We start from the raw sequence: 14871 nt of genomic DNA on the forward strand, positions 1-14871 counted from the left end.
GATGTGACTCAAATGGGTTCTTTCAGCTCCCTGTGGGCACCCCCAGGGTCTGTGCCCCATCAATCAGAAAATCCTAGCATCACAGAAGGTTGGAGGGGGCCTCTGGAGATCATCCAGCCCAACCCCCCCTGCCCAGAGCAGGATCACCCAGGGCAGGGCACACAGAGAACACATCCAGGTGGGGCTTGAAAGTCTCCAGAGAAGCAGACTCCAGAGCTTCTCTGGGCAGCCTGCTCCAGGGCTCCAGCACCCTCACAGTACAGAGGTTTCTCCTCATGCAGAGGGGGAACTTCCTGGGCTCCAGCTTGCATCCACCACCCCTTGTCCTATCACAAGACACCACTGAAAAGAGCCTGGCCCCTTCCTCTTGACACCCACCCATGAAGTCCTGCTTTAACTGCCCCCTTTGGGCCATGGTTTCATGGCCATGGTGGTGTTGGGTTGATGGTTGGACTGGATGACCTTAAAGGTCTTCTCCAAGCAAAACAATTGCATGGAAAAAGGGACTTGCAGGATCCCCCAAGCACATAACTAACCCTGACAGGTCTCTGATTTTGTGAGCCTGTGATTCTCACTCAGGAGTTGTAGTGGGGTATGCAATGCCCTGACCTGTGCAAGGACCAAGGAGGTCCAAGCTGAAGTGCCCTACTCAAAACTCTGCAGTGCAGCTGGACCAACAGAGGCTATGACACTGAAAACGTTGATGAAGTGCAGCAAGCTCCCACCCCAGGATGTCTGGCACAGAAGAGACAAGCCAGAGAAAGCTGCCAGACATGCAGTACAAGCTCCTCCAGGCAAAGGATGCTCCACCAAGCTGCTGGATCCCTTCTCCCTGGCCAGACTGGAGAGCAGTGTGAGGTGTGCCTGCCCATGGCAGGGGGGGTGGAACTAGGTAGAATCAGAGAATTGTCAGGGTTGGAAGGGACCTCAAGGATCAGCCAGTTCCAACCCTGCCACTGCCAGGGACACCTCACACCACAGCAGGTTGCCCACAGTCACCTCCAGCCTGGCTGCAAACACCTCCAGGGATGAAGCTTCCACCACCTCCCTGGGCAACCTGTGCCAGAGCATCACCACCCTCATGGGGAAGATGATCCCTGAGGTCCCTTCCAACCCTAACAATTCTATGATTTTATGATGCCACTGAGACCAAAAACCCCTCAGCCTGAGTCCAGGAGTGCCCAGTGCCTTGCTGCCTCTGGGTGGCAAAACGAAATGAAGGGAAACTGATGGCTGCTGTCACCCAGGCTGAGAGAGGTCCCTGCCCTCCTTCCTCGCCCTGTGCTGCCACACTCTGCTCTCCCCCACAAAGGGGTGACCAGAACCGAATGATTAATCAATCAGTGCTGATGGCAGCACGTCCTGAAAGTGCTTTGTCATCACAAACATGAATTATGGCACAGCCTCTTGACTCAGATTCACAGCCTGACCCTCTCCCCAAGCCAAGGAAAATGAAACAGAGGAGCTGTTGAAATGACTGAAATGGACTTTCCTGAGCAGAGCAACCACTGAGTGCCAAAGCAAGCAGAAACCCTCAGGCTCTGGACACCCCATTCTCCACTCCAGCTAGCAGAGAGCCTGGCTTCCCTTGCTTTGGCCTTTTGAGTCTTGACTCTTGCTCCCTGATATGCTTCTCTGACTTTGAGAGGCAACTGAAGCCCTCAGAACCCTGCTAGGAACAGACCAAGGGATCAGTTCCCCTTAGAAACTGACAAGGAAACCCAGCAAGCCCAGCTGGGGTGGCTGCTAATGGCAAATGGGAAGGAGGAGGCTCGACACCATTGTTTCCCATCACCACCAAACTGGCTCTGTGGCACCCTTCCAGCTTCCTGAGCTTCAGCAGTGAGTGACAAGGGACTCTGACTTCTCCCTCAGCTGCCAGGCTCGCTGCCTTTGCAGTAACACATTTCAACAGGAGCCTGTCTGGAGCCCACATGAATGAGGTTAGGCCAAGGAATGTTTCATTGAAGCCTCACTCTGTGTGCTCCCTTGGCCGTGCTGCAGCCCTTTGAGGACCTGAGCTGGGATCCAGAGACACTGCCTGGTGCCAAGACAACCAGCAAAGCACAATCATCAGGGCATGTGGCACTCTCAGAGGAGGAATGGAAGACTCTCCCACAGATCATTTAGACAGCAGAGACAAGCAAGCATCAGCATCTCCCAGCCACAGTACCTCTGGGTCTGGTTACCCTCTTCCACCAGGAGGTTATTGCTCTTTTGGCTTTGGGGTTTTTTTCCCCCCTTTCAGCAAACTTTCTCATCTCATCTCCAACCCTTCTGCATCCTTCTGACAGCCAGAAAAATCAGCAGCTAGCAAAACCCTGCTCTTGGCTCCCTCAGGAGCTTTTGGCCATCCTAACTAGGGCAAGGTTTATGGTTCCCAGTGGTGTTGTCTCCTGAGCAGCAGTCCAGCTTGACACCAGGTTTCAACCTGAGTTTTCCACCTTGCAAAACTTCCCCTGGACAGCTTTCTCCTTACACTTATGGCAAGCAGAAGGAGAGAGAAAAAGGTCAGGAGGCACCAACTGGCAGAAGAGAGGAGATTCATCTCCCTGTAGCCACAAACACCAGCAGAAAGGCAAGAGAGGAAGAGCTCCCCAACATGAAAGCAACTCATCAACTGATCTGTTAGACAACTGGAGGCATTCAGTGCTGGCAGATGTTTCCACACTGCCACGAGGCAAGATGTTACAGGAGCATTATTCCAGTAGCAAACCCAACCAGCAGACAAGGAAATGCCAACACTTCCCTTGCCTGTGTGCTGCAGCCTGAAATGCACGAGCTACAGCTCCCCTGAGCAACCTGAGAGACTCTAATTCAGAGTTCAATATCAAACACACAGCTTCTAAAGGCTGGGGAGTTTTATCCTGGGGGGGGGAAGAATCAATTAAAAGTCTTCTGCTGATTTGGAGAGCTGGGATGGGTCAGTGGGGTTTAGCTTCAGGACTCTGGGCCTCTGGGAGCCCCTTGCTTACACACTTCACAATTCACAGTTACTAAGGAAAGTGCATAGGAGTCCCCTTTGGGTGAAGCTGTCACAGGCACAGTCTTGCCACGGCACACCAAGTACAGACTGCCACAGACACACGTCTGAGGGGAGCAGCCGACCTGATCAGGGTAGGGATGGAGCCCACCATGCACCAGCAGAACAGCAGTAAAGGGCACATTTGGTGCTGTCTCACTGATTTGGGGTGACTTGACAGTGAAGAGGAAGAGAGGAGGAAGAGAGGAGGAAGAGAGGAGGAAGAGAGGAGGAAGAGAGGAGGAAGAGAGGAGGAAGAGAAAAGAAGAGAAGAGAAGAGAAGAGAAGAGAAGAGAAGAGAAGAGAAGAGAAGAGAAGAGAAGAGAAGAGAAGAGAAGAGAAGAGAAGAGAAGAGAAGAGAAGAGAAGAGAAGAGAGAAGAGAAGAGAAGAGAAGAGAAGAGAAGAGAAGAGAAGAGAAGAGAAGAGAAGAGAAGAGAAGAGAAGAGAAGAGAAGAGAAGAGAAGAGAAGAGAAGAGAAGAGAAGAGAAGAGAAGAGAAGAGAAGAGAAGAGAAGAGAAGAGAAGAGAAGAGAAGAGAAGAGAAGAGAAGGCTCCAGGGAGACCTAAGAGCAGCCTTCCAGTCCTTGAAGGGGAATTACAGAGTTAACCAGGGTGGAAGAGACCTTTGAGATCATCAAGTCCAACCTATCACCCAACACCACCTGATCAACTAAACCATGGCATGGGACCTACCAGGAGGATGGAGAGAGGCTGTTTACAAAAGCCTGCAGTAACAGGACAAAGGGCAATGGCTTCAAAGTAGAGGAGAGCAGATTTAGACTGGATGTTAGGAACAAGGTCTTTACTGTGAGGGTGGTGGAACACTGCAACAGGTGGCCCAGGGAGGTGGTTGGGACCCCATCCCTGGAGATATTCAAGGTGAGGCTCAACAGGGCTCTGGGCAGCCTGATCTAGTGGAGGATTCCCCTGCTGACAACAGGGGGGGATTGGACTGGATGACCTTCAGAGGTCCCTTCCAACCCAGACCATTCTGTGATGCCAAAACAAGGAGGCTGGAAGCCAGGAGAGGAGACAAAGCCTCACTAGAGGCAGAAAACCTCAGGCTGATGTACAGAGACTTAGAGACTGGCTGTACAGGATGGACTGCTGTAACTGGGAGTGCATCTCATGGCTGGGGCTGTGAGAGGAGGGAACTACACTACATGGTGACCTCTTTGCTTTGACTTCTCCCCCTTCCATACCTCAGATTCTTTGGCTTCAGCAGCGCACCGATGAAGAGATGCCAGAATAACCAGATAAGGGCAGGTATTATGATTGATGCAGATAATATCACCTTGCTTTTGTGATAACATCTTCACTCTCATGTAACTAAACCAGCAAGTAATGGCAATTGTGCTCATCAGCCTGATCCAAAGAGAAGCTCTCCACGTGGGTGTATCTTCATGCCACTGCCTCGCTATCAGGGAGCTTGCTTACATAAGAAGCCTTGTGTAACCAAAACCAATCACAGATCAATGCATGTGCCCTTGCTGCTGCTGTTGTTGTTGTTCACAGAATCACAGAAACATTCAGCTTGGAAAAGACCCTCAGGAGCACCAAGTCCAACCCCAGAAGCCTGCTCTACAAGGGTCAACCCTAAACCATAGCCCCAAGCACCACATCCAAACCACATTGAAACGCATCCAGGGCTGGCGACTCCACTACCTCCCTGGGCAGCACATTCCAGTCCCTGACCACTCTTGGTGGGAAAAAATTTTCCTAATGTCCAATCTAACCCTACCCAGTCATAGCTTGAGGCCATTCCTTGTTCTATCACTAATTACCTGTGAGAAGAGACCAGCAGCAGCCTCTCCACAACCTCCTTTCAGGTAGCTGCAGACAGCTCTGAGGTCTCCCCTCAGCCTTCTCTTTTCCAAGCTAACCATCCCCAGCTCCTTCAGTTGCTCCTCATCAGATTTCTTCTCCAGGCCCTTCCCCAGCTCCCTTGCCCTCCTCTGGCCTGGCTCCAGCCCCTCCACATCTCTCCAGTGCTGAGGTGCCCCAAACTGGACACAACACTCAAGGTGTGGCCTCCCCAGAGCTGACTACAAGGGGAACTATCAGCTCCCTGCTCCTGCTGGACACAGCACTTCTGTTGCTGTAAAACTCAGCCAGTTAACCAGATGAAGATTCTTTCCTTGGCCATTCTGGGTGGGATTTCAACTTGCTGTTAAGTAACTTCAGCTAAGGAGTTTGCCTCAACCTGTGTGTGTCAGTTTGACACAAACCCCACACCGAAGCCACTGCAGGCTGTTGTTTGTTTGGGGTTTTCTTTTCCCTTCCCCCCATCCCACCTTGCACCTCACTGCACCACAGGTTCTCACAGCATGGATGCATGCAAACTGGTTGTGCTGGCTTGAAACTTGTCTAGTTCAATCTGTTATCAGACTCTGCAAGTTTGACTGAGGGTTTTAATTAGTCCCCCGCTCTGTTTGAAACACCCCAGCAAGAGTCAGAGGAGATTTTCTAAGGGTACTTGTTTTTCCACTTGCTTTTCCTCTGGCAAATGACAAATTCTCCCTTCTTGCATCTTTCATGGAGCTAGAATTACATGCCTGGGTTTGGCTTTGGGGTATTTCCTCCCCCCCCTCTGCCTAATGAGAGCCACAATACCGTGCAGACAGTGCTGCCCGCTGCTACAACCTCCCTGCCCATGTCCCTGGGTCACTGCCTGATGACAGTGCTGCTCCCAGCAGCCCTCTGGGACTCCTCTGTTCCAACCAGCCAAGAGGCTGCAAGGCATGGGGGAGGTGAAGCCTGGCCCCCCTCAGCTCTGGGCATGTACATGGCCTTGTGTAGCCTGCACCTCAATTGTAGGTCTCCCTTTGCTGCTGAGCAGCTCTGAGGTCCCTTGGTGGCCTGGGGCTTGGATGTCTGTGGAGGGATGCTCTCAGCTGTCTGTTCCCTCGGGTTGTGGTAGCTCTGAAGGCTCCTCCTGAGAAGATTCCAGCATCTGAGTCACTGTGCTACAGTCAGAGCACTGCACCTTCTTGGCTCATCCCGCTGACATGCAGCTCACTTTGCAGTGGCTAACCCTGACCTCACAACGAGGCTGATTAATAAGGTTAGTTAGCAGCCACAACAACAACTACAATAGCACTGGCAGTTGAGGAAATAACCACTTCTTTCCCTCCCTTGTGGGGATTACCACAGAGCATTTGGGGGTTTCTGTCACCAACAGAGGGCTACAGCCAGGTCCAAGCTCTGCAATCTGTTCCTACCCTTCCCTTGTCCTCCTGGGTGCTCCTAGAGTGCATTTACACCCAGAAGGAGTGCCAATGCTCCTACCCTTAGTAGCATGCCCTGAGCAAGGAGGGAGTGAATGGAATGGAATGGAATGGAATGGAATGGAATGGAATGGAATGGAATGGAATGGAATGGAATGGAATGGAATAGAATAGAATAGAATAGAATAGAATAGAATAGAATAGAATAGAATAGAATAGAATAGAATAGAATAGAATAGAATAGAATAGAATAGAATTAACCAGGTTGGAAAAGAACTTAAGATCATCAAGTCCAACCTATCACCCAGCACCATCTGATCAACTAAACCATGGCACCAAGTGCTTCATCCAGTCTCCTCTTAAACACCTCCAGGGATGGTGACTCCACCACCTCCCTGGGCAGCCTCTTCCAATCCCTGACCACTCTTGCATTAAATTAATATCCAACCTCAACCTTCCCCTGGTGCAACTTGAGGCCATTCCCTGCATGGGGTAAGGGCTCTCCTGTGCGTGACCCCAGACCACTGAGTGGAAGAGGTCAGATACATGTTCCTAGATTTCCCAGGCTACTGCTAAGTCAAACAGAAGGCTCTGGGGATGAAAGCCACAACATCTCTTGGGGTTGCACTCAAATGTGCTAGAACTGGTCTGTCAAGGTAATTAGATTTGTTTACTGGAATGGAACATACACGTCTCTACAAGATGCCTCCCAGCACTGAGGCTTTATCTACCCAGCCAAAGATCTGGGCTCATTTCTTCTGGGCTTTTGGGGCAAGGTTGGATTGGGTTGGGGTTTTGGGGTTGTTTGGGGGTTGTTTTGGGGTTTATTTGAGATTCCACTTATGTGAAATATGAATTCCATCCCTGGCAGTGTTCAAAACCAAGCTGGATGGGCCTTTGAGCAACCTGGTCTAGTGGAAGGTGGCCTTGCTCATGGCAGGGGGGCTGGAACTGGGTGGTGTTGAAGGGTCTCTTCCCAGCCAAACCATTCCATGATTCTTTCATCCTGTGTTTCTCTGATTCAATGATTCTGTGGTTCTATGATTATGTGGATAGGATAGGATAGGATAGGATAGGATAGGATAGGATAGGATAGGATAAGATAGGTTGGAAGAGAAGAGAAGAGAAGAGAAGAGAAGAGAAGAGAAGAGAAGAGAAGAGAAGAGAAGAGAAGAGAAGAGAAGAGAAGAGAAGAGAAGAGAAGAGAAGAGAAGAGAAGAGAAGAGAAGAGAAGAGAAGAGAAGAGAAGAGAAGAGAAATGAACCAGCTTGGAAAAGACCTCAGAGATCATCAAGTCCAACTTATCACCTAGCACCATCTAATCAACTAAACCATGGCACCAAGGGCCTCATCCAGGCTCTTCCTAAACACCTCCAGTGATGGTGCCTCCACCACCTCCCTGGGCAGCACATCCCAATGGCCAATCTCTCTTTCTGGGATGAACTTCTTCCTAATATCCAGCCTAAACCTCCCCTGGCACAGGTTCTGTGGTTCTGTGATTCTGTGGTTCTGTGGTTCTACATCTGAGTAACAAACTTCTCTCTTTAAAACAAGCTTTCTTCACAGCAACTGGTCCCTAATAAAGCAGGAAGCAATGATGGTTTGAGTGCATATTGAGTATTGATTTGGAGTGTTTGGGCCTGTAATTGGATTTCCTTGCTGAAGTAGTCTGCTCTGGTAGCCTTATTACAGGATGCTTGCTTATTTATTTACTGCTGTGTGTGGTGGGTTGAAATTTCCCCCTGCCCCCCAAGCATTAACCACCTAAACCCACCACACTGTGGAATATTTGAGGAGGGTTTTTAGGTTCTCCCTGTGTGCAACAAACAGCAAACAATTTGATCACCTCAGAGAATAAGGCAACTGTAGAGCGTGGGTTCACTGGGAAGGGCAGTGGGTGCCAGTGGGGCAAGGAAGGTGATTCCTAGCTAAGGGAAGCCCATGGGGAAGCTGGATTAAAACTTTTGCCTCTTCCACAGATGTTTCACATGGAAAGGAGCTGTCTCAGTCTCTGCTGAGAAAGTGGAACACACACTACCTTCTCTCACCTCATCCTCAGCTAGATTTTTTCGCATGCAGTTCAGCCTGTGTGATATTTTATGTCTTTAACAGTTGTAAGATCCTAGGGACACGGGAGGGAGCATCTCAGCCACACACTGTGGAAGAAATCCTGCTCCTTACAAGGCATCTAAGGACTCTCTTGTATTGCAAACAAAGAACTGTAACAGGGAAGACTCATTAAGGAGTTGGGAGAAAGCAAAGTAGAGAAGAAGGTTAAACTCTGTGCCCTCTGAGAAAGCCTAAAGAACTCTGTTTTGTTCTCTTTCCCTTTTGGCCACAGGCCTGCTAATGCCAGCATCTTCTCACTGTTTGAGGTGTTCACAGTTTACATGTATCACCCCCTTGCTGTATGTATTTTAGCCCTCCTGAAAGATGAAGGCTTATTTCTCCAGCCTAAACCTCATGTTCTCCCTTGTAACAGGCAGACTGCATCTGGCCCTTTGGGGAAACAGTTCATAATTCCCTGCTCAAAGAACTGGCTTTTGATAAAGGTCCAACACGGCGCTCTGAGAGCTGTTTTGTTGTTATGGATGGAGCAGACAGAGCAGAATGATGTTGCCTGCATACTAAGAAACTTGGCCTGAAGCCCACAGACACACACACACACACACACAGAGCAAAGGCAAAATAAATAAATAAACATATCAATCAATCTTGACGTCACCAGGAAAATGGTCACTGCCATGTGGAATGAGACATCTGGCCAGTGAAGTCACTGCTCTGGAAGGATGCACTGAGCAGTTCACATGCTCTGCAGCACGGCAAGGCTACAACGACAGGGGAGGAGGGGGGGGGGGGGGAAGGAATTCTAATTGCTGCTAATCGAGCTGAGGTTTAGAGCAGGAGGTTCCTACCCTCTGCAAACCTGTCCGTGCATCTAACTTCTTTTTCCCCCCCATCCGGATGCAAAACTCCCATGATTCCAGGGCTAGCCAGGCACACGAATAAGACCAGGCTGTCATCTCACATGACACTGCCCATTACACTTCGGGAACCAGCTCTGGAACAAGAGCCAGCAGGACCTTACAATGCAACTCAAAACGCGTGGAGGAAGAGCCCTTCCCCAGCCCCACATCTCCCCAGCCGGAGGGATAAAGGAGATGCACTCGCCCAGGTATTGGTGTCGCCTACAGGAGCGCACAGCCACACAGCTACCTACACAAACTGACACAAAGCTGTGGGGAGTAGAGGCAGCTCAGGCCACTGCAGCCTTGCCTGTCAATCCTGCATTCCAAGGAATTATTTTTAAATGCACTTAAAGGAAAATGCAGACTCCTCTGTCCGGTGAACACAAAGGTTTGCAGAAAGAGCCACAAGAAACGCCTGCAGGGAAGGGAAGACCCCGTCCCAACTCCTTCCCCTGCACACACACAGCCAACCGACTTGCTTCTGCAGGCTATTGTCTTTCCTTCCCTCTGTCCTCATCCAGGCACAGCACTGAACGCAGCGGGAGATTGTTAGCTATGGAAGCTCTGCTCTTCCCTTTGGAGCATCAGGAACATCATCCCAGCCCATCCCCACACCTAGGCAGGATGCTGCTGGCACAATGGAGCATCTGGAGCAGAGTGCGGAGGCTCCGCTCCAGCCCTGGGCATTTCTGCTTTCAATGCAGCGCAGCCAAGCCCGAGTCTTTGTTGTCATAGCCCAGATTCCTTTAAGACCGCTTAGAAAAAAAGAATCCAGCCTCCTCCGGGAGCCGGGAATGCGCCTGCATGGAAACTGACTCGTCGGTTTCTTAGCGCTGGCTCCTCAGGCGCTTGCAATCAGCACGGTCCAGATGATTCCCCACGGGGTGAGAGCCCAGTTCACCCAGTTACCAACGGGATCCAGCGCTGGCCGCTACCATTAGCAATTATTCATTTGCAAAGCGTCCGAACCGAGCGGAGCAACCGGCCGAGAGAAGGGCAGGATGCGGTACCGGAGAGGGCAACGCCTGCAAGCCCGCCGGCTGCCCCGGCACCCACCCGGGGCGAGTGGCGGGGCCGGGCTGTCGCCAGAGTCGGCTCCCGGTATCCCCGGCCCTTCACCCACCGGTGCAGCCGGTAGGGCCCGTCCCGTTTCCCCCCTTCCTCACGGCTCACCCGCGGCCCCCCGCCGCCGAAAGCGATTAAGCGGAGCGGAGTCCCCGCTGGGGTTGCGGGGTGGGAATAGCGAAGGAAGGGGGGGGACGACGAGCGGCGGGGCGCTTACCGGAACCGGGGCGAGTCCTTGATGCACTCCTCGAACTCCACCGTCATCCTGCCGGTTGAGCCCGCGGCGCGATCAGCGGAGGAATCGCATCGCCCGCCGGCAGCCAAGGACGCGCGGCCGAGCGCCCGCCCCCCGCGCCCGCCGCACACGCGTCCGCCGCCTCGGCGGGGACCAGCGCCCGCCGCCCGCCGCCGCCCTCCGCCAGCAGCCGAACGCCGCCCGCCGACGCCCTCCGGGAGCAGCTGAACACCGCCCGCCGCCGCCCTGCGACAGCAGCCGAACGCCGCCCGCTGCCGCCCGCCGAGAGCAGCCGAGAGCAGCCGAACGCCGCCGCCCCGCGGCGCGAAGGGCCGGGGCTGGCTCGGACCCAGAGCGGGGCGGCCCGCGGGCTGGAAAGGAGCTGAGCCCTCGCACCCCCCGGTCACCCGTGCGGGGCTGTCGCCGAGCGGGCGGGCAGTGCCGGTGGAGGGGTCGGTGTCCTCGCAGCGGTCCGGTGGGCTGGGAATGGTGATTTCCTTCCTCCCCCCTGCGCTTGATTTCTGCTGCTTTAGGTGAGAGGAGGGACACTGGGCTGCTGAGGGGACTGGAAGAGCTGCCTTGTGAGGAGAGGCAGAGGGACACGGGGCTGTCGAGCCTGGAAAAGAGCAGGCTGAGAGGGGATCTGATCAATAGCTAAAGGGCGAGTGTCAGGAGGATGGGTCAGGACTCTTTGCAGTGGTGTCCAGCGACAGGACAAGGGGCAGTGGACACAAACTAGACCCCAGGAGGTTCCACATCAACCTAAGGGGAAAAAACTCTTCGCTTTGAGTGTGGCAGAGCAGTGGACCAGGCTGCCCGGAGAGCTTGTGGAGTCTCCATCTCTAGAGGCATCCAAAAACCTGCCTGGATGTGCTCCTGTGTGGTTTACTCTGGGTGATCCTGCTTTGGCAGGGAGGGGACTGGACTGGCTGATCTCCAGAGGTCCCTTCCAAGCCCTGCCAATCTGTGACTCTGTGAGACACCTCTGGCCCCATTTGAAGCAGGGCTGTGACAGTGGCCACCACCTTGCGTGCCAGCTCAGGCTCATTCCCTGTGTGGTTGAGCAATGAGCTGGAGGTGCAGTTGCACGTAGGGCTGTCACCAACTTCTGTACCCTGCTGGGGGGGGCCGAGGGGGGGAACACCAAAACCCCCCAGCCCAAAGTGCCCAGGATGCACAGCGGGGATTCCATGCCGGCAGTGTCAAAAGGATTGGCATCAATCCTGTTAGTGCTTAATCTAGTTTTTAATTTTCTGTACACAGTGGATTTGCTGCTGCCATCAGCCCTGCAGTCCATCTGCAGTGACTCCTCTGAGCCAGAGTAATCACCCGAGGAAGGAAGACATCTGGGCTCGGGGGGCTGGCTGAGCAGAGCCCGGCCGCTGCGGGACGCGGCGGTGGAGAAATGAGGTTAATTACGGTGGGCTTAGTTCTGATCCTCCGCCCGAGCAAGGACAGCACAAAGTGCATCATCCACTGCAAGCCTTGAGCCTGACTTGAGACTGAGAGAAGAGCCTGGAGGAGGTACTGGGTGACAGCTGGCTGAACATGAGCCAGCAGTGTGCCCAGGTGTTGCAGTACAGTTGTTCTAAGCACCCTGAGCAATACTACAATATACTGCAACACCCAGGTGGCCAAGAAGGCCAAGGGCATCCTGGCCTGCAGCAGGAACAGTGTGGCCAGCAGGAGCAGGGAGGTCATTCTGCCCTGTGCTCAGCACTGCTTAGGCCACACCTGGAGTCCTGTGTCCAGTTCTGGGGCCCTCAGTTTAAGAACAACATTGAGACACTTGAAGGTGTCCAGAGAAGGGCAACGAAGCTGGGGAGGGGTCTGGAGCACAGCCCTGTGAGGAGAGGCTGAGGGAGCTGGGGTTGCTTAGCCTGCAGAAGAGGAGGCTCAGGGGAGACCTTCTTGCTCTCTGCAACTCCCTGAACCTGTTGGAGCCAGGTGGGGGTTGGGCTCTTCTCCCAGGCAAGCAGCACCAGAACAAGAGGCCACAGTCTCAAGCTGTGCCAGGGGAGGTTTAGGCTGGAGGTGAGGAGAAAGTTCATCCCAGAAGGAGGAATTGGCCACTGGAATGTGCTGCCCAGGGAGGTGGTAGAGTCAGCATCCCTGGAGGTGTTCAAGAGGGGACTGGATGTGGCGCTTGAAGCCATGGTTTAGTTGTCAGGAGGTGTTGGGTGATAGGTTGGACTTGCTGATCTCTGAGGTCTTTTCCAACCTGGTTGATTCTATGAAGTGTGAATCCCCATGTTTTAAAATGCATCCTGTGCAATGGGGTCTGAACTAAAACCAAGCCAGAAGAGGACCCTGCATCCGTGACAAAACATCATCAGGAAGCCTTGGTGTGAACTGAACCATGGTGAAATGAGACCTTGCAGTGCTGGGTTGAAGGTTGGACTAGGTGATCTTGAAGGTCTCTTCCAACCAAAGATCTGGTTGGATGAAAGCTTGAGCAACTTGGGCTGGTGTGAGGTGCCCCTGCCCATGGCAGGGGGGGTTGGAACTGGCTGATCTTTTAGGTCCCTTCCAACCTAAACCATTCCATGAATCTATGAGACATGTCCAGCCTCTGAAGCCCGTCCAGCCCAACCCATCTAGCTGAATCACCTAGTCAGGTGAATATCTTTGTGTGAGCAAGCTCTGAGTTACTTAACACAGTGGATCAGGTGCTGGAGCATTCTGTGCATGGCAGGAAAAGGAATCAGCCCTGCTGATCACCTCTGTCTAGGAGAAAGGGCAAGCTGACCTCTTGTGGCCTCTCTTTTATGTGGCATGATAGAATTGTCAGGGTTGGAAGGGACCTCAAGGCTCAGCCAGTTCCAAGCCCCCTGCCATGGGCAGGGACACCTCACACCACAGCAGGTTGCTCAGAGCTACATCCAGCCTGGCCTTAAAACACCTCCAGGGATGAGGCTTCCACCACCTCCCTGGGCAACCTGAAGGCCAACTCACTCCCATTTGGGGTTTTCTTTGGTTCTCCCAGCACAGATGAAAACATGTGGATGTTTCTGCCTCTGTGTGTGCGTGTGTGTGCAAGCTCAGGGATTAGAAATTACCATCCTCTTTAAAGCAGAGATTCATCACTTTCATTATAATGGAGCCTGGATGCCATTGTGTGAGTTGAAAGCCAGTTGGATTTTTCCATTCAAAACAGATCACAGATCTGTATTGGGGGGGGGGGGGGGCAGGGATTGTTTTTTTCCCCCCCTCTTGCTCTCCCTGTTTTGCTAATGAGTTGGGTGGTTGTTTCTGCTGGCTTTAAGCATCCAGCTATTGCAGTTCAGTATTTCAGGAAGATTATGAATAAAGATGGTTGGTGGGGGTTTTTTTTTTTCTTAAATACAGAGCACAGTCCTGTGAGGAACATCTGCAGCCTTTGTTTATTATCATTATTTCAGGCTATTTCTGTCCCTGGAGCTGTCATTTACCCTCAGCAAGCGGTAGCCTGCACACATCTCTTCACAGGCAGGCTGAAAGAGATGAACTCAGGCTCGCCTGAAATGCCTGTGCTGGTTTTTGTTTGGGGGGGGGGGGCTTTGCCACGGCTGCTGGGGCACAGCCAGGAGCAGCTTCACTGCAGGTTGGGAACATCAGAGCCTTTAAGTCAACAAACCCACGCTCAGAAGTAACTCAAACACAGCGGAGTTCAAGTTCCATGGCCTGGGTCTCATCCTGCAAGCCTCTGATTGCCTAAACCTTTTATCTGTAGGAGTTCCATTCCTGCTCTGGCATTTTGAGTCTTGATTTTTTGACGTGCCGTCGGGCTTCAGGAGGCAACCCTGCTAGGACTAGGGGAAGGAGTCAATTTCCATCCGAAATTGACACAAGCAAGCACTGCAAGTCCAGCTCCAGGGGTTTCTAAGGGCAAACTGAAAGGCAAACAAAGCCACTCGCCAAAAGAAGGCTCCCTTGCAGTAAAACTTAGGATCCCAGAAACGTTTTTGGTTGGAAAAGACCTTGAAGATCATCAGGTCCAACCACTCTCTAGCTCTGCCAAAGCTGGTGCTAAACCACGGCCCTTGGCATCACATCACACTGCCCAGGGAGGTGGTGGAAGCCTCCTGCCTGGAGGTGTTTGCAGCCAGGCTGGAGGTGGCTGTGAGCAACCTGCTGCGGTGTGAGGTGTCCCTGGCCATGGCAGCGGGGTTGGGACTGGCTGAGCCTTGAGGTCCCTTCCAACCCTGACAGTTCTGTGATCTCTGCCTCTTTTAAACACCTCCAGGGATGGGGATTCAGCCACCTCCCTGGGGAGCTTGTTCCGGAGTTTGAGAACCCTTTCAGAGAAGAAACTTCATCTAATATCCCACCTAAACCTCCCCTGGTGCCGTTTCCTCTCATCCTACCGCTTGT

The 14871-nt window shown here is 52.7% G+C and overlaps 1 protein-coding gene across 1 annotated transcript in view; it reads right to left on the reverse strand.

Moving 5' to 3' along the window:
- Positions 1 to 10689, reverse strand: part of ACAP3 (ArfGAP with coiled-coil, ankyrin repeat and PH domains 3) — a 101196-nt gene extending 90507 nt beyond the window's left edge. Inside the window, exon 1 of the mRNA XM_054175759.1 lies at positions 10501 to 10689. Coding sequence (XP_054031734.1) covers positions 10501 to 10547 — 47 coding nt within the window. The 5' untranslated portion in view covers positions 10548 to 10689. The remainder of the gene's footprint in view (positions 1 to 10500) is intronic.
- Positions 10690 to 14871: the final 4182 nt, after the last annotated feature.

Source organism: Dryobates pubescens, chromosome 33 (genome assembly GCF_014839835.1).
Source record: "Dryobates pubescens isolate bDryPub1 chromosome 33, bDryPub1.pri, whole genome shotgun sequence".
NCBI lineage: Eukaryota > Metazoa > Chordata > Aves > Piciformes > Picidae > Dryobates > Dryobates pubescens.